General features: G+C 45.0%; 1 protein-coding gene across 1 annotated transcript in view; it reads right to left on the bottom strand.

Annotated features, from left to right (window-relative positions):
- The window catches only part of EIF2B3 (eukaryotic translation initiation factor 2B subunit gamma), a 131,733-nt gene that overhangs the window by 50,800 nt on the left and 55,400 nt on the right, over positions 1-25,533 (bottom strand). The window contains exon 6 of the mRNA XM_074962329.1: positions 5,928-6,017. Within this exon, the coding sequence (XP_074818430.1) occupies positions 5,928-6,017 (90 nt within the window). The remainder of the gene's footprint in view (positions 1-5,927; positions 6,018-25,533) is intronic.

Raw genomic sequence — 25,533 nt, 5'->3', positions numbered from 1 at the left:
GCCAGAGGATGTTGTGAAGGCCAAGACCATAACAGAGTTCAAAAAAGAACTAGATAAATTCATGGAGGATAGGTCCATCAATGACTACTAGCCAGAATGGGCAGGAATGGTGTCCCTTGTCTCTGTTTGCCAGAAGCTGGGAATTAGTGACAGGGGATGGATCACTTGATGATTCCCTGTTCTGTTAATTCCCTCTGGGGCACCTGGCACTGGCCACTGTCGGAAGACAGGATACTGGGCTAGACAGACCCTTGGTCTGACCCAGTAGGGCCATTCTTATGTTCTTAAAGAAAATTAAAAGAAAGAAAGGAATGAAAAGGAATCCGGGAAGAAGCTTCTTTACTGAAGTAAGGTTTGAAAGTCAGAACCAGATCAGATACAGTCCACCTTGCACCTCATTGCCATGAGTGGTAAGAAGGAATCAAAGGGCGCAGGGCCGCTTTGCTCTTTAAGTCCTCTTATGGGAGCATGAGGTGACTCAGGGCACACGCACGTCCCAGACACAGCCTGGTAGGCAAAAGATTCTGATCTCGCATGCATGGGGTGCATGTGCAGCTCCAGTGGGATCTACACGGACTCGAAGGAGAACATGTATTTTATGGGGTCAGAAAAAAGCTGCAGTAAGATGAAGTCTGACAAAAGTGACCTTAGCCAAGAACCACATTTTTCATATATTATATATACAATAAAAATGATTTGGGGGGAAAATTATAAGTAGGGCTATATTTTTTAAAGAGGTCTCAACTTGGCCTCTAATTTACTGCCCACCATCAATTGAGGGTGAAAATGATGGCATTCAGATGCTGAGGCCACATTTGTGGGGACAATCAAGTAGTTAGCCATTACCATAAATGCTATCCTTTGTGCCTGTAACTGACTGTGGGCACAATATTATTGATACATCCTGTGTACTATAAACACACATTGCATGCACGCACACACACACACACCCCCATACCTATTGCACAGACACCCATTCTCCACTCTGCCAAATTCACAAAGGGAGTTTTGGGGTGTCAGTGATAAGCTCTGTAAAGCAAAAAAGGTGCTGTGTTATTTTTTTAAACAGAAATTGTGCCAGGGTAGAGCTTTGGAAATATTTTGGAAAAGGAACAAATGAAAATCTACCATGTTATTTCATGTAGATCACAATTTTTCCACTAAAAGTTTCCTGGGGATTGTAAGCAAGCCAACTTTGAGCACGTACTGCACGGATATTAACACCTGCCTGCACAGCATGCGTGCTTGAAGAGCACAGGCTCAGATCCTCCCTCTGCTACCGGTTGGGCTCATGAGGGAAAAGGGGGTAAGGACTCTTTTTCCATCCCCCTGCAAGCAGCAGCAAGGCAGAACTCCAACCTAGTGCTCAAGAGAGAGTGCCAGAAAAGGGGATTGGCTCCCATGTTGGCCAGCATCACAGAGCCCCAAGGGTGTGAGGCCTGCCAGCTGTGGGGTGTGAGCATGCTGTCTGCAGCGTGCTGGCCTTTGCTGCGTGCTGATCCTTTTAAGAGAAGCAATATTGTGCACTTCTCCAGGAGGTGCAGGGCTCACCAGGAGCCATCCCGCCCCAGGCTGGCAGAATGGCTCCTGTAATTAACACACGGCCAGCACTGTTCCATTCTCCCTCACTACTCCGAGGGTCTCCTCACACTAACAATTTGGCCCTCAAGTTATCTTTATCCTCATAAAGGAGGCTTTAAAAAAAGGGAAAAACTTTCTCACAGGTGCCATGTTTAGGACCCTGCCTAGAGAAGTAAGGTCTTCTATTGAGTCACACTGGTATCAGGGTCTCCTGCTCAGAGATGTAGGGATATTCTGCTGACTCACCATGGCGCCAACACCAAGGTGGTCCCATTAGCTCCAATCTCTCGCAGGCAGAGGGAACAGAGGGTCCTGCAGGGAAAATCCCTAGGAACAGCCAAGCTCAGGGTAAATTTTAGACCAAGTCTGTTTCTCGGTGTTTAAGTTTACATTACAGGTAACTCCCCAGGAAGACAGCAAGTTTAGACCAACTTAGTGTAACGTGTGTGTATTGTGCCAAGGGCAGGGTGGGACTGTCACAAGTCTATAGACCTATTCCGCTGGAATTCAGAATTGGGATAGCGTTTGAGAGATGTGTGGGGTTTGGGGGGTATTTTAACTGCCAAAAAGATCTACTTTTTCACACGCAAAGAGTGTTTTTCCTTCTGTGAAGAAATAAACCCTGAAAAACCTCTCCCAGGTTTAAACAAACAATAGCAAGGGTGTGTGACCTCTTGACTTTGCAAGGACACAAAAATTGCAGTATTTGATGTACACATAATACATAGACAAAAATAATGGCAGTTTTCACAGACTATCATTCAGATGCACTAGAGAACCTTGCTTTTCGGAAGCTCTACAACTTGTTTGCTTTGCCAACAGACTTCGCTGTAATATAACAGAACTTCTAGCAGGAATATCAGTTACTCCATCACATTTAATATATTATCAAGCCTGAAGTTCAGAGAGCTGAGTTATGGACTGGTTAATAAGAATTTGCCCTCTCATAGCATCTTCCATCAGATAGTTCTAAGCACTTTACAAACATTGATTCATTTAGTCTCCCAATATCCCGGGCAGAGTTGGAAACTGAGGCACAGAGAAACGAAATGACTTGCCCATGGTCATGAAGGAAGCCCGTGGTAGAGCTGGTAACAGAATGCCGGAATCCTGACACTGTATCCTGTTCCTGAAACACAAGAGCAGGGTCTTCTCTAGAAATCTTGCACTACTGGATGGCTTCTCTGGGGTGTGACCCTCTAATATCCAAAGCAACAGTCGTACTTCAACCAACTGTGAATTGGTTAAGCTGTTGTTAAAGGATACTTCCCCCCCTTTATAGCTGATGCTCAGCAACTTTGGACTTGTCTACATACAGTGTGTGCACCAGTTTATTTAAACTGCAACTCAGTGTATTAAATCAGATGATTTTAAATGGACTACAAACTGATTTAAGGTAGCCCAATTTAAGACATTCAAATTGATTTAAGTGCCTCACCACCCAAAAGTGCACTGATATAATTAAACCAGTTTAAAACTCACATCTTCAATTAAACTGGTGCTACACTGTGTGTAGACCAGTCCCTTATGCTGTCCGGAATGACAGGCACTCTGTGCTCCCTACCACTTTACAAAAATGGATTCACAAGATTCATTACTATTATTTTTGAAAGGTAGGATGTATAAAGTATCCTGATATTGCAGTTAACATATCTGGAGGAAGAAATCCTTCTAAAAAAGGTACAGGAAAAGTATTGTAAAAGTTGAACTTTTCCTAATAAAGGACAAAAGCACAACTGCTCCCCAGGCAATCCCTCAACCTGCCAGTAATCATAATATTCCTCTGCAACATGCTGCACCATAGCTGGCCCTGGGAGCCAAGGTTTTAACTGCTAGGCCAGGTGTTTTCTCCTTTTGTATGTTAAAATACAATGAAAACAAAGTGTGGATCCCTCACTCATGCTGCAACAATGAAAAAGACAAGTTATTCCTACCATCACATCCCCAGGTTCCAATATTAACACAATGTAAATATTGCAATACCAAGGAAGTACACTGTGTCAGTGCTTCCTGGCACAGTACAACAGCTTCACTGTTCACTTCAGGCCCTGCTGTTAGTTTTAACCACACTCAAACTTAAACAAGGCATCTGAGCTTCTCCAGCTCCAGCTCGGAATTGCAGAGAAATAAAATCTTAATGAAAGTTTTCTCTGGACTGAAAAACAAAGTATTTAAAAAACAATCATATAAACGTCAGTAATTTTGAGGCAAAAATATTCCACAGGATCTTTCAAAAGTCCTGGAATACTGCTACTGAGCATGGAAAGATCTCTGAGTATGCACTGTCCTTCCCCTCCCCCAGAAAAGAAAAACAAGCTGAGAATGCCCACCAATGCCGGAAGCCTGAAAGCCTGGGTTATTCATTGTGGCAGGAATCCCATTTTCCAAGCATGGAGATACTGTACCATGGTTGGCTCTCTCGCAGTTGGTTATTGGTTGAATAACAAACATGTAGCTGAATAAAGATAAACAAGCAGCCACTTGTCGTTGGTAATCTGAGTTTTGTTATCAAGTCTTGAAAATGTTAACTAAATGGTATGACACATGCAACCAAGAAGTCAATTATAATTTAAAGGGCTTAGAAAATCAGACCTAATTTAAGAGATGTGGACATGTTCAACATACAGATAAAAGACAACCAATGATAACTGCACAAATGAAGAGCTCTTGTAAAGAGGACAGGGAGCAGTTGTAGGTGTGAACAGAATTTGGCATTTTCATAACAGAAAGTGCAATCCTGCTCTTGCCGAAGTAAAACCTCCACCTGGCTTCAAAGAAAGTAGCATAAAGCCTCAAAAATATTATGAGCCAAATTTTCAACAATGCTATCTAATTTTGCACAGGTCTTTTACGGATGCCAATAAAAAGATGCTGCTTTCTATCCCTCTGAAATGATTATTTGTCTAGCACACAGGGACCAGGCCTGAGTTACGCGAAGCACTGTGCAAACATATAACAGAGATGACCCAGAGTTTACCAGCTAATTTAAGACAAGAAACAGACCAGGAGGGAACATTATAGACAGTGAGGCAGTGAAAGGCATGACACATCTAACATCATCATTTGCACCTGTAAAATTAAATGGGTTGAGGCCTTTGTGAAAATTTGGCCCTATGTGTTCACTTAGGAAAGAAAGGCACAAACTATGTTTCACTCTGATGTCATGTGACCCATAAACATGACTCCACAAATGCCACCTGCCTTCTAAAATGAACTCTCACAGAGCACTGGGAGCTTTGACTGCTCCAAGAACCAGCTACCTGGGGCCAATCAAGCATTTCCATCTTGCAGATTTGTTTCCAGTGCCTATGATTAATTCAACTGACTGGTACAAATGATCCCAAGTACCAGTCCCAGCAACAGAGAAGCACTACACTCAACAGTGGTGAGAGTGTCCCCTGGGGATTTGTTACTGATTTTCCGTTTAAAAGGCACACACATACAGCCCTGATCCCGCAAACTTTCCACACGTGGAACCTCCAACCAAATACCCAAGAGAGGGCGTGCATCATGTATTTGTGCCTTCCTTCGTGATCAAGGCCACGAGAAATTCCTTCCTTCCTCAGTGTTCTCTCTCCTGTCAGTTGCTCTGCTAAGAAATATGGCTATGAATTCAACATCTAGTCATGACCTTTAGCCTCCACCTCACCTCAAAGGGGGAAAATATAGCCGAGAACTTAGTGCACATTCACGATCTGTAGTGGGCATGACAGATGCCACAGAAGATCTAGGAACTGAAAGTCGTCCCCAGGCTGAACTACTAGCTGTGCTTGGTTTAAGGTAAACACGTTGATTTTTTTCTCCTGTTTCATGAAATGTTATAGCCAGGATCACTCTCCTCTTCCATAAATGGATGTTTTTCTCACCCTTGGTGGGTGGTCTCAGAGTTTCCACATGGGAACACCACAAACTAAGAGCATAGGATGCTACAGAGATAGCCTGCCTACAGGTTTAGTGGGTGGGGAGGGGGAGAGAAAAAGGTGATTACTGAGCGTGTGCGGGAGAAAAAGAAATAGGCGTGAAATGTATTTACGACTCGACTCAGTGAGGAAACCCTAGAAGAAACGAATAGCCTAGGAAGTACAGCTGTGTAGGTAGAAGCAAGGGACATGGAGACATTATCAGAACGGAGGCAAATTTGTCTGCTTTTTAATTTTGCTGTTGCAGGAGTTAAAACAAAGGCTCTGGTTAGAAATCAGAGATTTTTAAACACAGCTTAAGTGTTTGGACAAGTTATTTGATTTTAGAAACAGATGCAAAACGCAGTTTAACAGAACCCTGTAGACAGACAGCTACGTATCACATTAAACATCTGGCATCACCACCTCCCTCTGCCTATTCCTTACCTATTTTCGGCAAGGAAGTCCACCACGTACTTCTTCAGGCAGTATAGATGGGCATCCGCCAGCGCTGTCCTGATGTGCATTCGAGGATGCCTGGAAGAGAAAAGAAAACACGGAACTCACACCACAGCCATTTTTAAGAGCTCTACCTTGTTGTTAAAGCATTGGATAATAAAAGTTTACAAGGGGCAAATGTATTCCTACCCACCTACTGCAGGCTTAACAAAGAAGTGAACAGCGATGACTGCCATCACTGGAGTCTGTCTATAAATGTACACCTGCTGGCTCTGTACTGACCGACTACACGGGAAAACACTTCCCCCCAAAAGTCATTATTCCTGCTACATTTCCTTTGTAAGCTGAGATTGTATATTGCTGGGGAGAAAGCCAAGGTAACGGGCCCAGCCTGCTGCAAGTTACAGCGGGTAATGTCGGGGTACAGTCATTTAAAGACTAACCTGTGGGCACTGCAACTCCAGCACCTTTTAATGTCCTACTCCTCTAACGAACACGACTCACTTCAAGGAGGCAACAATTGTATTTCTTCCAACACCACGTTGGGGGGGCCTTTGAGAGAAGAGGACGGCACACCTTTCCCACTGGAACACCATACTAGGTTACAGCTCCAGGACAGAGCACGTGGTTATGTGATGGAGTCACCCAGAAAAGGCCATTCAAATACTCTCTCATCACCGGCCCTCGCTGACCAGCTGTGAATGCAGAGGTCCTACCTATAACTGGTCGCAGTAGTAGTATTTCTGGCAACTCTCAGTATTCTCTATTGATTTGAATCTGTGTTAAGAACAAAGGACAGTTCACATCCTCTAGAGCAGTGAAGTCCATTTATTCCTTCCCCCTGCGCATCCCCTTTCTCTTTAAAGACGGTGTGAAGCCCTGTACTACAGCATACACGGAGGACTCTGGCATTTCACGTTGATTTTGCTTTTCTCTCCATACTAAACTCGTCTCATTCAAAAACATTCTGGCTCAAGGAGAGGGATGTCTGATCACCTTTCCTATTGCCAGAGCAGAACATAGGGACCGTGCTAGGTTAGTCAATAACAATAAAACACTATCAAGTTGTGGGAGATATTTTTAACGAGACTCATCAACCAAGAAGGGTTAGTAAGGAGAGAAACTCCCACCTGCACCTGAACCAGCCTTCATTTTTAGCTCTTTCCCCTTTGATGTCTGAATTCAATTATGAAGCTTGACCCAACACATCCTACCAGTGTGTACTCCCCCACCCGCGCGCGCGCGCACACCGCCCCCCCCCACCTTTGTTCTGCTTTCACCAGGATCAAGAGCACTTGCCTTTTTACTTTTATTAGTTAGTTAGACCAGGAAAAGGATCACTTACAACTCTGGGCCAGTTGTCTTGGGATGAGACGGAAAGAGGAGTTCTCTGTATAGAGCGTGACAGAAACCCACAATACTAGTATGCAGGGAACATTTCTTTATACCTGACTACAGTGAACACCAGCGTATTCTGTTGAAAATGTTTTTCTGTGTATGTCTCTTATTTATTGGATTGGATTATCAAGGCATATAAGCAGGACAATTCTACTTTAATTTAGGAGCATTTCTCAAGTGCGTCATTCAGCTCAAGCTAACGGTATTATGAACTAAATATACATTGTCTTAACATCCCACTTGTAAAGGAAAGATCTTGCAATAATAGTGTAGCACTTTACTGTAATGTAAAGTGTGTTACACTAAAAACTGGTATATAAACCTGGAGGGGATTACTTCACTAACAAAAACATGAGCTCACCTAGTAATGCTCCAGGACTGATGTTATCAATGGGCCGGATGTGGCTATGAAAGGAAGCCCTTATAGCAATATTCTATATGCAAAGAAGATAGGGAATCCCACTAGTTTTAAAGAGTTTCGAGGTCCTCCTGCACAGCATCCTGGGAACGGTTTCCTCCTTTCTATGTGGGATGGAGAATTCTGATAGTCTCTCTCACGAAAAGAGGTTTGCAAAAGGCCAGGACCATTTCTCTCCCCCCGCCCTCCACTCCCCGAGAAAATATAAAGGTGACAGTGAAAGGAAAGGGAGCAAGCAAAAGAGAGGGGGAAAAAACAATAGAAATAATGGGAGGAGGCAACAGACGTGTGAGAAAGGAAGAGGGAAAAGACAGCTTAGCAACAAAAAGACAGAAAACAAAGCTGTGGGAAAAGCAAGGAAAACGCCACGAGGCAATTCCTAGCTTTAGGGTTTAATTTAAAAAGCCCAATTTCCCTACACAATGCTGGGTTTCCCCTTCCTGAATGCACATGACCTGGCAATCACCCTTAAGTGCAAAGGTGAATACTACCAGGGTGGCTTGCCCTAAGGGCTGGAAGGCCTGTGGCCAGCCAACCCTGATTACTATGGAGCCACACCTGGGAGAGATCAGGTGATTGCCCTACAAAGAGCAGCAGGAAGCTGCAAAGAAAAGGAGGGAAGCTCAGGAAACTGCACAGAGAAAGGCTCCTGCAGGGAACACACTGATATCAGGGGAGTTTGGAGGCCAGAGCCCAGTGAACAGGAAGCTCCTGGGGGAACCCAGACTGGGTTTGGGCCTTGAGGCCAGAGCCAGAAGGTTGAGTTGCAGCTAGGAAGAGCTGGGAGGACGGGCTGTGAGAACAGACTGGGAAGATGAGCTCCGGCTAGAAGATGCCAGAGCTAAGTTTGAGCTTTTGGGTTGTGGGGATGGACTTTAAATTTGGGACCCTGAGGATTTTTGAACTGTTTGTGTTATTAAACCAGCTCCAGGCCCGGGTGGCTTTAACCCAAAGAGAAGCCTATGTACTGTTCTTAAGAGGTCCTGAAGAGAAGGAAACAGAGGCAGGGTGCTGCACAGTGATCTCTGGCCACCAGGGGGAGCTCAGGAGGCAGCCAACCCTATTACATGGCTCAAACAGAAGAGCGGAAACCAGGAACTCCTCAGTTAATACTGGCTTGACACTAACTTCATGTGTGGTCCAGAGTCAGTCACAACCTCTGTGTGTCCATTTCCCCACCGGCAAGATAGAGACAATAGTACTTACCTCCCTGTGGCATTGTGAGCATTTACAAGCTGATCTTTCCGCAACATTTTGAAACAAATATATTTAAGTCCAAGTATCATTATTACAAAATTACAGCCCCGCACACTCTACGGCCAGAAGCAAGAGGCTATCCTGCTCACAACACCATCAAATAATATCTGCTCCATCAACAAGACAAACCGATGGTAAGTATCCAGGCTAGCGTACAGTTTGGCACAAGTGGACAAGAAGGGAACAACAGGCTGGCTAAAGCAAAGATATCTCTTGAGGAGGATTCCTGTGCTTCAGAGATCACCTAAGTGATTTGCAACAGAACAGAGCCACAGATTACATTATAATCACAGCTTCAAATGTCAAGTGGATGAAGTTCTGGTCTAAACACTGTAAGCCTCTGGTGAGGACAGCCACGCTAGACGAGACTGATAACACTACTCTTTCGTAACAGGCCACTAAGGAAAAAATTTGGTTTAATGTATTAGTGTTATCTTCAGGTGAAAGCAAAAATAGGGAAGTAATCTAATGGATTACCAGGCAGCAAACTCCATCACCCGTTCAGACGAGCATGTGGTAACGAAGATCAAAAGAAGGATGGCATCCTGCTACAATCTTTACAAGAGTATGAAAAACAGGCCACAGCCACAAGGACCAGCTGATAGGGAGAGAAACAAATACTGAATAACCCATGTCTTGAATACTGATACACCCAGGTTTATCACCCTGAACAGATAAGGCAGCATCAAAGTCACACAGTATTTGCTAGGAGGAGCTGGTTGCAGTTGGGTAAGCGTTAAATAATTAATGCAGGTTTGTTTGTTAAAAAACTTGCCAGACATTTCTCTGGGTGGAGCATTATATGGGCAATGATTATAACCTCCACTGTTTGAATTCTTTTGTGTCACATAGGAAACCTTCCTAAGAAGCACACCAAGCTACCGAGCAACACTTTTGTCCAGCAAATGCTACTGAACTTAGGGTTTGATCCAGCCTCACTGAAATGAAATGGCAAAACTCGCACTGAATGCAATGGTAAAGGATCAGTCTATAGTACTTACTACTATGCGTATTTCCACGGACGTCAAGGGGGCTGCTCACAGTAGTAAGCGCCTTTCATGGCAGTAAGTGTTTGAAAAATCAAGCCCTAATGAGGAGGTCTGAGGGGCTCACTGGAGGGAAATCTACATTGGTGAAGCAACGAGAAGTCAGGGGAAGATGGGGGATAAAAAGAAGAGGCTTGCAATGAATGAAAAAAGTTATTTCATTTGTCAAATTAGCGCTCCGTGGCAGGCGGCTCTATGAAATCCTGCGTTTGGATGTGTCTGCACTAAAACCCCCACGAGCAGCCAGAAAGGTCTGTGCATGCAGCCCCTCACACACCGCTCAGAAACAGGCAGCAGCGCTGACAGCACTCATGCAGACATCTCCCCTCCCACCGCTTTGAAAATGGAGCTCCAAGCTTTTTCTGCCCGATAACCGCTCTCGCTCAGGATTTCCTCCATCAGGGAAATCAGCCACTGATAGTGGAGACTCCTCTTGTTTGAAGAAAAAAATGGACACTCGTTTGAACTGTAAACTAATTAAGAGAGATGACCACTAAGAGCTTAAGGTTCAAACCAGCCTCGCACTCCCACTGACAGTGAGGTAATGCCAGTCTGGGGTCAAAACCATAAATCTACAGGGAGCACAGGGAACGTTTAAAGCCAAAAAGTCTCTCTGCTAAGCATAAGATATTGCCACGCTAACCCCACCACCTCACAAATAAACCAGCTGAGCACAAGGAATCCTGTGGCATCTCCCCATAACTTCGCACAGCTGTGGATTGAGAGCAGAAATACCCTTGATGAAGCCCAAGGACTTGAAGTTGTCCATATTCTAACGCTAATCGGAGCCCTGTCCTAAGGAAAAGGCACTCACACCTGCAAGGATTAATCTGGCCTCTGACCTTTGAACTCATTGACATGTGATCTACAGGCATCCTGTAGTCATGGGTGGTTAGGGTGCGTTGTTCCCCTTTAAAAAACACCATGAAATGCTCTAAGTATGCATCACACTCCTCACTCAATCTTCTTAACTCAAGGACATACAGCACTTCTATTCTGTATAACCCACACACTAACAGATCTTTCATATCTCCTGCACTACGTGCTATGTTCTTACACTCTCACAGGGTCAGCACCTGTTCCAAATGTACATCACTGTTCCTCGATTGTTAACACAGAGATGCCATTCTCACGTAAAGCTGTGGATGTGAAAGCAGTGTACAGCTCAGTGCTAACAGAAATCTTACAGCAAAAGCTGCTAGCCAACCTTTAAATATCTCAGGCATTCCTTTTTTTAAAGAAGAAAAGTCCATATAAAATGTATGGCTCATTTACAGTACAGCTCTTGGCTGTAAAAATTACCAGTGGGAAAAAACCCACTGTTACTTCAGCTCTTCAAAATCACAGCCACTTTATAACCTCAACTTAATACAGTGCCTTTAATCCAAAGAGATCCCAAAACACGTAACAAAATGAATGTACCTACTTGTAACTAAGAAGCACTTTGCCCACAGCGAAATGCTGTCACCTCTGGGCTGAAATGCAGTAGCTGTTTACCGTGCACAGCGGCATAGTTTAAGGACAGCCTTGCAAAATTCTATGCACCCACCCACCCAGATCAGACAGGGTTTTGGATGGGGGAGTAAAATAGCAGTAGTAGATTTTGTGCCTGGGCTGGTAAGCTTTCGTGACAAGTTTGGGAGACTGGTTTACAACTAGCAGTGAATACTCCATCCAAAGGAAACTGTGGGAGGAATGTAAATTGGCAGAGATGGGATTACCCAAACTGGAATTTAACAAGGACACGGGCTAATACTGCTAGTCTTACAAAATGTGCCGTGAGCATGTATGACTGGGACCTATTTTATATCTCGTCCCAAGTATGGCCCCTGCAGCAGCTCCAGACTCCCCCAAACCACGCTAGAACATTAGCTACTAACAGAGGAAAGATGCAACTTGGTTTCTTAGGACAGTTATAAAGAGTGGATATGCCATATTCACAAATTAATTCCAGTAGTACATTACCACCAGCTGATAGGAGAGATCTTAAAAAATTACACATGAGGAATATAATTTTTTGTACCTAGCTATTTAATACCCTATTGCTTCCAAAGAGTCAGTGCATTGGTACAGCACCTGCAATAGGAAGGTGGCTTTATTTACCATAATGGTTTGTGATGCAAATGGGTCAGAAATAAAGGTCTCAGGATATTATGATTCAGAATCTCTCTCTCTCAACTCCTAGATATGATGCAAGTGATAAAACAAAGGATAAAGCCATAGCTCTAGATTTCTTTAAACTGAAACAATACTCATGATTAAGAATGCCATACAACACGGGTCGTTACAACCATGAAACTGTTTGATAAACAATGCCTCTCAACAGAGCACTTCTTACCGCTGATTACCCTTGAGACAGAATGCTAATGACTGAAACATTTCTACCCAGGGTATACAGCTGTATAGGCTAATGGTCAGAGCACGGGATTAATAGAGTTTTAGGCCAAAGTGATATATGATGATCAAGTCTGACCTTCTGCATAACACGGGCCAGAGAATTTCATCCAGCATCTCCTGCATCTACGTTTTAGACAGGGAACCGCTGCTAACTCACTGTCTGATCTTGTACAAATCACTTACTCTGCCTCAGTTCCTCCATCTGTAAAATAGGAATAGCAAGACTATCTACCTCCCCAATTCCCAGGGACACTAAGTGCCATTGCTTCCCGGCTGGTTTTGTCGTCGACTGCCCATGCTCCCTACCCAGCTAAACGCTTGCTGCTGCAGACTGCACTTTCCTCCACTTGGGTCTGCAGTTCCTCCTGGCCATCCCCAGAGCAAGTGGCCGAATGGAGGTGGGTGGGTGATGGATCTGTACAATTTATTAATTCCGATTGATACTGTGACGTTGTGTTATGAAAGACTGCTCTATTACGAGTGCCTGTATGTATGTGGATCCAATATTGCGGATGGGGCCTGTAGCAGATAACCCCAGACAGATACAAAGCAAAATACTTAAGGCTGACAACAGTACTTAAACCTCAAAGGGTTATGCAAAAAGGCAGAAAAAAAAGGAGGACTTGTGGCACCTTAGAAACTCACAAATTTATTTGAGCATAAGCTCTCGTGAGCTACAGCTCACTTCATCAGATATGCCATGGCAGCTCACGAAAGCTTATGCTCAAATAAATTGGTTCATCTCTAAGGTGCCACAAGTCCTCCTGTTCTTTCTGCGGATACAGACTAACACGGCTGCTACTCTGAAACCTGCAAAAAGGCAGCTGCATCCTTAGGGGAAAAAACAGTTTAGGTGTCTCATCTGAAGGGAGGCAGTAAGGTAGGATCAGTGGAAATGTATCAAGAGAAGAACAAAAAGGGCCAGGAGAGGTTTAAAAATTAAGAGAAACACAGGAACAGGGGCCAGACAGGAAGAGGAAGCTCAGGCCAGGAGAGAGCAAGGTCACAGAAGCTGGATAAGTATAACAGAGCATAAAGGTGTTAGGCTGTGCAAAATATACATGTCCAAAGAGCCTTGCACTGTAAACTCCAACCTTTGGGTGCAGTTCTGGCAGAGTGTTTAAGTGACTGGGGTACCTCGGGCAGTGCTGACCTTGGGGGCTTAGGACACACTGGCTGAAGAACCCCATTTCCACAGAGTCAGTGCCCTGGAAACGAGCCAGGGAGAAACCAGTGCTGCAATGTGCGGAGGCTCTAGGAGCTTAACACAGCCCTGGGGATCCAGAGCAGCAGAGGCTTGGATTCTCCTCCTGGGGGCGCTCACTGGGAGCAGTGATGGGGAAAAGGGGGCACCGAGTTCCCCTTATCCCATCCTCCCCTCTCTCTCTCTGATCTTTCTCCTTCTTACACACGCATGCAAAGAAAAAGGGATGGAGAGATGATGTGGGATAGGGAGTGGAAAGACTTGCCTGCACTGGGGTAATTTTGTACCAGTGTAGCTGCACTGATGCAATCCCCTAGGGCAGGGGTTCTCAAATTGGGGGTCAGGACCCCTCAGGGGGTCGTGAGATTATTACATGGGGGGGTCATGAGCTGTCAGCCTCCACCCCAAACCCCGCTTTTCATCTAGCATTTATAATGGCGTTAAAAATATAAAAAAGTGGTTTTAATTTATAAGGGGTGGGGGTCACACTCAGAGGCTTGCTATGTGAAAGGGGTCACCAGTACAAAAGTTTGAGAACTACTGCCCTAGGGTAGACATGTTGTTCTGCAGTAGCTTACTCTGATTTGAAACTGTGAAAGCGAAAGGGAGAGAGCATGTGCCAGAGAGGAGGCACTAAGCAATGAGGGGGTCTGTATGAATGAGGGGGAAGAGGGAATGGGTGAATGAAGGAGGAGACTGACGAGAGAAGTAGCACAGTAAAAAGGTGGAGGGAATGGGAGAGGGAGAGACGGCATTCACAGATTTTAAACTGGAACTCTGGCAGTTATTTGTTCCATACACAACAGGAAAAGTTCTTTCTAATGTTTGCCAAGTGCTGTGAACATTTAAAGCACTGCCCAAAATGGTAAGCACCAATATTATATACATTCCATATAACATCTGAAACGACACCTATAATCGGGCCAACAGCATAGCCATTTATTGCATATTAAAAGTGATTCAATTCTAACTGGAACTGAACTTGATTTAGTCAGTTTGGATCAGATCCAGTCTCCAAGTTCATTTTTCTTATATTGGGCTAGAAAATGATTTAAGGAAGATAATCAAGCTTTGGAAGATTTTCTGTTTTACTAAGGAAGGAGTAACAACTGAAGGTCTGCAACTTAAAGACTTACAACCTTGAGCTCTTTTTATCCCTCCCAACACACATGCTCAAGTGGAAAGTCACCTGGGTAAAGAATTATTCCATGAAATCGGCAGGACTGAAAAGATGGCAACGCAGAAGGGGAACAAGCTTTACGCAAACATCAGAAGTCAAAGGACCGTAGGGATGCTACTGAAAAGCAGCTCCAGTTGCTCCCTTCTACACCAGTTCCCAAAGGGCCAAGCAGTAGACATCCAATAAATTTTCTTAAATCAAATAAGTACAATGAATGCATGGGAAATAGTGAAACTAAAAACTGGGTCAAAGCTGTAGGTGGCTGTAATGTGGACCTGACTCCAGAAACTGCACAGAGTCCTCCAGGTGTGCTCTCGGTGAAGCTTTCTTTCAAGTCCCCTTCACCAATGTCATCTCCGAGAGGAGGTGGATTTTACTAGTGGTTGGCTCAAAGGAAATCTATGGTCTGCAAAATCTACAGATTTAAAGCAGTTGCTGGGCTCCACACGGTGACTAAAACAAGCACCCCAAACTGCAACTAAAATAGTCACAATGCAACTAAAAACTTAACCGGGGGCAGAAAAGACAAGGTGAAAATGAGTGGAGCCAGCAGCAGGATAACATCACCAGCTTTCACTGTGCTCTATGGCTCCCACAGGGTGGCAACCTAATGGGCAGCCAATGAAAGCCATCCCCTTCTGCCCAATCAATTCATTAAAGAAAGATTTGAAAACCCCTCCACCACCTGCCCCGTTGTGCACAGCCCCACACATGGGCAGAGGGGCAGCGTGTGGTACAGAGCTGAAATCCTCATTTGGAAAGCATGGGTTTTTCAAGACTGAACTTGTGTAGTCTTAAAAGAACGTCTTTTAAAAGAGCGTTTGAAGCTAAAAGTGGCATGTTCATAAAACACCAGCAAATACGGCTCCTCTTCACATGCTGCTTTTACAATGCAAACAAAAAGCAAAACACACTGGTGTAATTTCATAACTACTGTGGCTGCTCAGAGCCAGAGGGCACCAAACCTGCAGGATGCCAGTAGCGTGCCGGGTGTACCACGACTCAGGAAGGCACTGAAGTTGCTTCAGCAGCTGGGCCTGGTAGGCACTAACCCCGGTAGGTCCCAATAACCACTCAGACACACACGGCTAAGGGAAGGGGTATTTTACTAGGGCTGGCAGGAAACGAAAAGGTTGCAAATACCCTAGGTTCAGAGGCTTAGCCCTAGGCTACACTATGGCGCTAGGTCGAATTTAGCCGCGTTAGGTCGATTTTAAAATGAATGCAACTACACAACCAACCCTGTTCCATCGACCTGAAGGATGGGTCAAATTTGGGATAGTGCAGACGCAATTTCGACGGTATTGGCCTCCGGGAGCTATCCCAGAGTGCTCCAATGGGACTGCTCTGGACAGCGCTTTGAACTCCGATGCACTCGCCAGGTACACAGTAAAAGCCCTGGGAAATTTTGAATTTCATTTCCTGTTTGGTCAGCGTGGCAAGCTCAGCAGCACAGGTGACCATGCAGTCCCCCCAGAATCGCAAACAAACTCCAGCATGGACAGAAAGGGCGACACTGGATCCGATTGCTGTATGGGGAGAAGAATCTGTGCAGGCCAAACTCTGATCAAAAAGACGAAATGCTAATATATATGCCAAAAATCGCACAGGGCATGGTGGAGAGAGGCTACAAGGGACACACAGCGGTGCCGCATGAAAGTTAAGGAGCTCAGGCAAGCCTACCAAAAGACAAAGGAGGCAAACGGTCGCTCCAGGTCAGAGTCCCAGATATGCCGCTTCTATGATCAGCTGCATGGCATTCTGGGGGGGACCCTACCACTACCCCACCACTGTCCATGAACACCTGCAAGTGGGGAGTCTCACGCAACAGGGAGGAGGATTTTGTGGATGAGGAAGAGGAGGAGAATGTGCAGCAGGCAAGCGGTGAATCCGTTCTCCCCGGCAGCCAGGACGTTTTCATCACCCTGGAGCCAATACCCTCCCAAGGCGGGATCCCCAACCCTGAAGCTGGAGAAGGCACCTCTGGTGAGTGGACATTTGTAACTACAGTACAGGGTTTAAACGCAATAGTGTTTAACGTTTGATTTGCCCTGAAGAATTGGGATGCATTTGCGGCCAGTACAGCTACTGGAAAAGTCTGTTAACGTGTCTGGGGATGGAGCGGGAATCCTCCAGGGACATCTCCATGAAGCTCTCCTGGAGGTACTCTGAAAGCCTTTGCAGAAGGTTTCTGGGGAGGGCTGCCTTATTTTGTCCTCCATGGTAGGACACTTTACCACGCTAAGCCAGTAGCAAGTAGTCTGAAATCACTGCAGCACAAAGCATGGCAGCGAATGGTCCTGGGTTTTGGTCGCATCGAGCAACATTCGGTCTTTATCTTTCTGTGTTAGCCTCAGGAGAGTGATATCATTCATGGTCACCTGGTTGAAATAGGGGAATTTTTGTAAGGGAACAGTAAAAGGACCCCATTCGTGCTGGGTTCTTTGTGCTTGGCTAAAAGAGATCATCCCAGAGAATAGCCATGCGGCGGGGGGAGGGATGAAGGGATCATCCCAGAGAATAGCCATGCGGTGGGGTGGGGGGAGCTGTGTGCTGCACATCCACCCGAAAACTGCAGCCCCTCCTTTTAAATGTGAAACCCAACCGGCATTGCTTGCTATGGGAAAGGATGGCGCCACAGTTTAAAACCATTCCCACATGTTATGAAGGCGGAAGAAGCCAACCCCGCATACCAAAAGGCTTACCATGGCTGCCTGGAAACCGAATTCTGTTGCCCAGCCATGTGTGATGTGTCACCATACTGGCAGGTGCTCAATATAAAAGGCAAAATGTGACCGTGTACCAAAAAGCACATGTGCTGTCTGCTGTGAATTGCTTGATTCACTGTGAAAGAGTCTCCCTTTTGTTCTCAGAAATGTATCATCTTAAATTATACTCTCCCTTTTTATCTCCCCCCAGGTGCAAATATTTCTATGCTCCCCCAATCATCTCCGTCCCTGAGGTGATTGCAGATTAGAAGGCGAAAAAAAAACATACTCGTGATGACATGTTTTCTGAGCTCATGCAGTTATAGAATCATAGAATATCATAGTTGGAAGGGATCTCAGGAGATCATCTAGTCCAACCCCCTTATCAAAGCAGGACCAATCCCCAATTTTTGCCCCAGATCCCTAAATGGCCCCCTCAAGGATTGAACTCACAACCCCCTGGGTTTAGCAGGTCAATGCTCAAACCACTGAGCATTCCCTATCCCTATCCCAGTCCTCCAGCATTGATAGGGCACAGCTTAATGCATGGAGGCATTCAGTGTCAGAAAGCATTAAGCAAGCATGAAGAGCAGAGGCAGAAGGCGATGCTGAGGCTAATGGGGGAGCCAGTGGACATGATGAAGCATCTGTTGGAGCTGCAGGAAAGCCAACAAGAGCATAGACCCCTGCTGCACCCATTGTGTAACTGCCTGCCCTCCTCCCCAAGTTCCATATCCTCCTCACCCAGACGGTGGGGGAGGCTCCGGGCATCCAGCCACTCCACTCCAGAGGATGGCCCAAGCAACAGAAGGCTGTCATTCAAACAGTTTTGATTTGTAGAGTGGCTACAATAAGCAATGTGGCCTTGTCCTTCCCTCCTCCTGCACCCCACCGCACCCAGGCTACCTGGTCAGTTATCTCACTTTTTTTTTTTAAATTAATAAAAGGAAGAATGCATGGTTTCAAAACAATAGTTACATTATTTCCTTTGCCAGCTGTGATCGAAGGGGGGAGGGTGGTTGGCTTACAGGGAATTAAAATCAACAAAGGGGGTGGGTTTGCAGCAAGGAGAAACACACACAGCTGTCACACTGTAGCCTGGCCAGTCATGAAACTGGTTTTCAAAGCCTCTTTTATGCTCAGCGCGCCTAGCTGTGCTCTTCTAATCGCCCTGGTGTCTGGCTGCTCAAAATCAGCCGCCAGACGATTTGCCTCAACCTCCCACCCTGCCATAAACGTCTCCCCCTTACTCTCACACATATTATAGAGCACACAGCAAGCAGCAATAACAATGGGAATATTGGTTTCGCTGAGGTCTAACCTAGTCAGCAAACAGCTCCAGCGAGCTTTTAAACATCCAAAGGCACATTCTACCACCATTCTGCACTTGCTCAGCCTATAGTTGAACTACTCCTTACTACTGTCCAGGCTGCCTGTGTACGGCTTCATGAGCCAGGGGAGCAAGGGGTAGGGCTGGGTCCCCAAGGATAAATACTGGCATTTCAACATCCCCAACGGTAATTTTCTGGTCTGGGAAGTAAGTCCCTTCTTGCAACTTCTCGAACAGCCCTGAGTTCCTAAAGATGCGAGTGTCACGCACCTTTCCTGACCATCCCATGTTGATGTCGGTGAAACGTCCCTTGTGATCCACCAGTGCTTGCAGCACCATTGAGAAGTATCCCTTGCGGTTTATATACTGGTTGGCAAGGTGGTCCGGTGCCAAGATAGGGATATGTGTTCCGTCTATCACTCTACCACAGTTAGGGAACCCAATTGCAGCAAAGCCATCCAGTATGACCTCCACATTTCCCAGTCACTACCCTTGATAGCAGAACTTCAGTGATTGCATTAGCTACTTGGATCACAGCAGTCCTCACAGTAGACTTGCCCACTCCAAATTGATTCCCAACTGACCGGTAGCAGTCAGACGTTGCAAGCTTCCCAAGGCTATCACCACTTGCTTCTCAACTGTCAGGGCAGCTCTCATCTTGGTATTCCTGAGCTTCGGGGTGTGGTAAAGCAACTCACAAAGTTCAAGAAAAGTGGCCTTACGCCTGCAAAAGTTTCACAGCCACGGTGAATCATCCCATACCAGCAACACTACGCAGTCCCACCAGTCTGTGCTTGTTTGCCGAGCCCAGAATCGGCATTCCATTGTATCAACCAGCCCCACTGCCGCCATGATGTCCCAATTGCCACAGCCCGTGCTTTTAGGAACATCTCTGTTCATGTCCTCATCACAATCGTCCTCGTGCTGGCGTCTCTTAGCCCGGTTCTGCACATACTCCAGGATAATGCTCAAGGTGTTTACAATACTCACAACAGCAGCGGTGAGCTGAGCGGACTCCATGCCTGCCGTCATATGGCGTCTGCACAAGTAACCCAGGAAAAAAGGCGCGAAATGATTGTCTGCCGTTGCTTTCATGGAGGGAGGGAGGGGCGACTGACTACATGTACCCAAAACCACCCTCGACAATGTTTTTGCCCCATCAGGCATTGGGAGCTTAACCCAGAATCCAATGGGCAGCGGAGACTGCGGGAAAGCTACCCACAGTGCACCGCTCCATAAGTCGGTGCTAGCCACGGTACTGAGGACACACTCCGCTGACTTAATGCACTTAGTGGGGACATACACAATCACCTGTATAAAATCGATTTCTAAAAATCGACTTCTATAAAATCGACCTAATTTCATAGTGCAGACATACCCTTAGACAGTTACAATTCAAAGTGAGCAGGAGCAGTTGTTCTGGGTACCTTGGGTAGCCCAGTAAAGAGTCAAGACTCTTCAGGGATAATGCCTGGGGTGCCCTCCTCAGTCCAGTCTCTGTTCAAGCGTTTACCAGGCTCAGTTACCATCTCTCATTGGGGCCCCTCTGCACTGACTCCCTGCCCAACCACTGCTGCTCCCCAGCAAGTCCCACACAGGCCTGCACCCAGCTGTACGGTTCGGCAGTCACAGCCTGTTCCACATGCAGCTCTCAGTGCAGTTCTAGGGATTCCGCTCTGAATTCAGCTTCTCTCCAGATCCCTGCTTGCCACCTGGCTGTTGTTTCACCATCTCTGCAGCTCCTGGCTAGCCAAGGTACACCAGAGGCTTCCAAACTGAGCCCAGCCATTCCTGGTCTAGGACCTTTCCCCCTCACCTGGCCAGGAGGAAGGGGATGCACAGTGGGAAGCAGGCTGACGGGAGTTGGAGTCCCCTGCTTGGCAAATCCAACACAACATTAATCTCTTTTGCCATAATCACATTCCATGGGGCCCAAGAAGAGCCTGCAAAGACTGTCTGGCAGAAGGAGCGGGTTTTTTCTGTTTTTTTTAAACTCTTGTTTTTATGATCTCGTCATTATTTAGCGCTGTGAGTGTGGTGCTGTGCAAAACTTGGGTAAGACTCTTTCTGGCCCCACAAAAAGCTTACAGCGTAGGAGGGAAGAGAGAGGGGACAGGAAGCATGTATAAACCCAAAGGGAAAAAGTCAAGTATTCTTATATTTGACATTATTAAAGGTGTCTCGGTCTAAGCCCATATACGACTTCCCCTGCAGTAAATCCAGTAGCACTCTTACTTCCTTGGACCTTGATATATGGTGAGAGAAGTACTGTCATTTCATGCTCTCTGTGGTCACGTCTCTGCTGAATTAGTGTTCTGAACTGCAATTCCCTTCGGGGCCTAGTGCTTCTGTCTCACTTTTGATACACAACAAGGATTTAAAACAAAGAAGCCAAACAGATTCGCATTGCAGATTCACAGAACTGCTGCCCTTTTGCGACCCGGTAACACATCAGCCCCACCTTGCTCCCTGACAGATCTCACTCAGTATGTATGAATGGAAAGCTATTTAGTCTGTCAGGTAAGGGCAATCAACTGAATGGCTCCAGCCTAGCCAGAAGTTAATGAACATCACTTTGGGTATATCTTCGCTCCAGAGGAGCCCAGGCTTACCTATCCCTGGTGATACATCCATACTGGAAAGCCCTACTGTGCTACAGAGATAGAGGGCAACAAAATACCAGCTGAAATTGTGGAAGGCTTTGGTCAACAACCAGCACCCAAGCTTGATTAGCCTGCATCCTCATTGCAAAATAGGTGGGTTGCCAGCCCAGGCTTCAGTGAAACCCTGGCCCAAACCTATTCCTCAGCCATGCATGCTAGCCTGGGCTTAACAAGCCCAGGTGAGAGGTGTGTAAACGGCAGGGGGGATAGATTAGAGACCTGCAGTGAAGTTATACCCTTTCTGTAATAAGGGCTACAGAAAACACACACTAGGATATTTAAATAATATTTTCCTCAACAGCCATAAATTACACAGGACACATTTGTTTCTTGTCTAATGATATTCCAAAGGTATAAAATTAGTTAATGAAAACTAAACTAGTAATTAGAAAAGACAGAACTCTAGTACGACTGCCATCTCTAACCAGACTTAAAAGCAAAGCAGAGTTGGAATTAGATTAAAACCAATTAACAGAGATCGCCGATCATCACTTTAATTCAGATAAAATGTTTACATGCAGAGAGTTCTAATTATTAGTTTATAAAGAACACTCTCAGAAATACCATGCGGCCATGGATGTAAGCGCCAGCAGAAAAAAAAGCTCAGGAAAAATCTATCGTTACTGCAAAAAGAATAAGATGTTCACCAAGAGTTCAAATTAACATTTTTAAACACAAAATTACAGTGGTTGGAACCACACTGGCTTATTTTCTGTTTAGAATAGATTACTCGCGATTTAAAATTTCCAGATCTTTTAATGGCAATAACAGAAGTCACTGCATCATATTACTTACTAGGAAGAAACGAGCTTACACCTAAAATGCTTTTGGGAGGATGTTAAAGTTGGAACCCTACATCCTTAAACTCCAACTGAATGTAAACATACCACACACACCGTACACTGAAGACAGGTCTAGGTATTTAAAGAGTCTTTTTCATCTTTCACCCACTTACCAGGGCCTGCATAACTGCTCAAGAATGAGAGCTGGTAATTTTGTTCCTTTTACAAAGTGACCAGACTGCGGTTAAAATAGCACAGTGGACAGAGGAAAACTAGAGCAGGAATCTTGGCTAACTCAATGGATTAAGCCAGTGTTTAGAGCAGTAGGGTACCTTCCTTCCTCTGTAGGACTACTGCAGAATAGAAGCTCCATGCAAACTGAACCTTGTTCTTCACCTGTTAACTTACTTAATGCAGAAGATGGGTTGAGGGTGGGGGAACTGCTTCTAGAATAAGTACAAGAGATTTTTGCAGTGTTGTTGTAGCCTGGTTGGTCCCAGGATGTGAGAGAGAGAAGGTGGGTGAGGTAGTATCTTCTATTGGACCAACTTTTCTGTTGGTGGAAGAGACAAGCTTTTTGGGTTCCACAGAGCAGAGATTTTTTCTGTTTAAACAAACATTTTTTAAAAAAGAAAAGCAGCTGTCTTGAAAGCCAACAAGATGGTGTCCATCACTGTATTTTTAAAATGTAAATACTGGTGTCATTTCTTTGTTTTATGTGGTTGCAGTTACAAAGTCTGGTTTCTAGTTGTAACTAATAAGAGCTTTATGGTTTTCTAGCGTGTTTACCGGCATATTGCTTGTCTGGAGACATACCGTGGCTGTCATGCTTGAATTGGTAGAAGAGATGTTACTAATCCAGACTTAAAACAGTTCCTGAATATTAGTGCAGTGGCACAGAATGGCCTTTTCCACACAGGACATGTATCACAGACCACAGGATGTGGCTGAGGAGCAAAAACACAAACAGCAACTGATACTTTTACGGTTTAGCTTGTCCACTTGTGGCACCAACCTAAAGGTTCATGGCTAGAGGAAATGTACTGGCAATGACTGGCTGCTGAACTCAAATGCTCTGTAATCTGATCTTTAAAAACATCTCCATGCAAGCACCAGAGTAGCAACAAATCAGATCCTTGTACTTCAATGAGGATAAATGCCTTGTAGGACAATTCTCCCATCTTGAACGATTTAGCATTACAAACAGTAAAAAGGACCCTTGTGGTTGATGACCTGCAGATTATCACTTACAATTTTTTTTTTTAACAATCTCAAATTTTATTAAAAAACAACAACTCCCATTTCCCTTCTTGCCTGGAAGAGACTAGGCCCATTCCCCAGATGTGGCTAAGACCTGCCTCGGTATTCCCCAGCAGCCCCAACGAGACTAATGTCAGAAGTAGGCTTTCAATGGCTTGGGGTTTATAGGAATGAAAGAAGGAAGAATTAAATTTGAAACTCTGCTTGTTTACTAGCACTAATTAAATATGCCAGATTTCTGGGCAAGCTTCCTAGCCTGTGGCTCCTAAATTACTGGCTTGTAAAACAGTCAAAAATTACACAAGTGCAGAGAGTGAAAGTACAATAACAGATTGTTTCATGTCCAGTCCTGCCCTCAGCTTGTAAAGAAAGAAATGTATTAGAAACCATCTGAAACTATAAAGACCTATGCTGGCTTCCTAGACTGTAATGCAGACATGATAAAGGCTTGACTCTACAGTTGTTCCTTCTGAGGAGTGAAGTATCAAGTAGGAGGGGTTAAGAATCAGTGGCCAGCACACAAAATGAACCTTAAAAATCCAGCGGCATGCTTACTCCTCAAAATACAAGGGTTCTGATTCTGCTCCCACTGAAGTTAATGGGAGTTTTTCCATTTACTTCAACAGGAGCAGGTAGGATCCAGTATCTGAACTTGAGAATCTGCAGTCCTCAGAGCAGGACTGTTAATTTACTCAGTGATTCACTGAAAATTAGCTTGTTTCCCCCCAACCCTCCACCACACACACAGTTGGGGTTCCAAAATTAAATCCAACCGAAGGCCACAACCAATTTCCATAATCCACTGAGACTGTAAACTCTCTGGGGCAAGCAGAGTGTCTTTGCTCTGTTTGTACAGCACCCAGGGCTGCTAGGCACTACTTCAGTAGCGATCGCTAAAAAAGCTGGGGAAGACTGAAGTCAACTTCACCTTTAATGGAGCCTCTGGAGACTGCTCATCTCAATGTACAAGGGAGATAAAATGGAATCCTGTATGTTGGGATTTGTAATGTCCACGGGCATTAAAAGGTAAGTCAAGGCAGGGAGGAGGGACAGAGACAGACTAAAATTCCGTGGACCACAGGAGGCACTTTTTACACTCCAGGACTATAGGGAAAAGCTTCCCAAATCACTATCAGAGACTGAAATCAAAGTTTCTGCAAAAAGTGGCAGAAACACTCAAGTGATTAAGAAACACTTAGAAATGTGACCCGCAGCCCAGATGTCCTACAAAATTGCACAAGAACTTATGATGAATGTGAAATTCACATACGTCATCACTGTCCGGTAGTTTTGCTCAGTTGTAATGAAGGCTTGAGTTATGCTGCAACATAAATATTCTGCTGTAAAAATAAGGGCACAAACATATAACACTCAAACTCCCAGAACAATGTTCACGAGGCAGAGAGAAACTACACAAAAATTAGGTCTATGTTTATAACTGAGATTTACAAGAGCAGTTCCAGAAACTGCAAGTTCTTCCATGGAGGCATTAATTTAATTAGCCTGCATAGAGCACTGGATTTGTACTAAGGCCTCCAATGTGTACTTACACACACACACACACACACACACACACACACAAAGGGGGGGGGGGAAGGGTATTTAGAAGCATGACTATTTACTGAACTACTTTAAAAATGACCATGTGCAGATAAGAAGTCTCCCAAACATACTCCCACAAGATCCCTTTTACAAGCAAATAATATACATTTTACATGTATTCAGACTATATGTTTTAAATTAAAAATGTGACTGCATCAGATATTCATATAATCTTGCAAACCTGCCAACAATCAAACGCAAATTACATGAAGGAATTTCTGGAAATACAACCCCTGCAGCTCTGCAGTTCCATTTCTTGTAAGGAGGATGACGTTCCCTTTTAAAATGAATCTAGAAGTGACAGTACAGTATAAAAGAATACCACACTTTGGTATAATGATATTAATAA

This window comes from Natator depressus, chromosome 8 (assembly GCF_965152275.1).
Source record: "Natator depressus isolate rNatDep1 chromosome 8, rNatDep2.hap1, whole genome shotgun sequence".
Lineage (NCBI taxonomy): Eukaryota > Metazoa > Chordata > Testudines > Cheloniidae > Natator > Natator depressus.
This window is presented reverse-complemented; position numbering and strand designations above follow the sequence as displayed.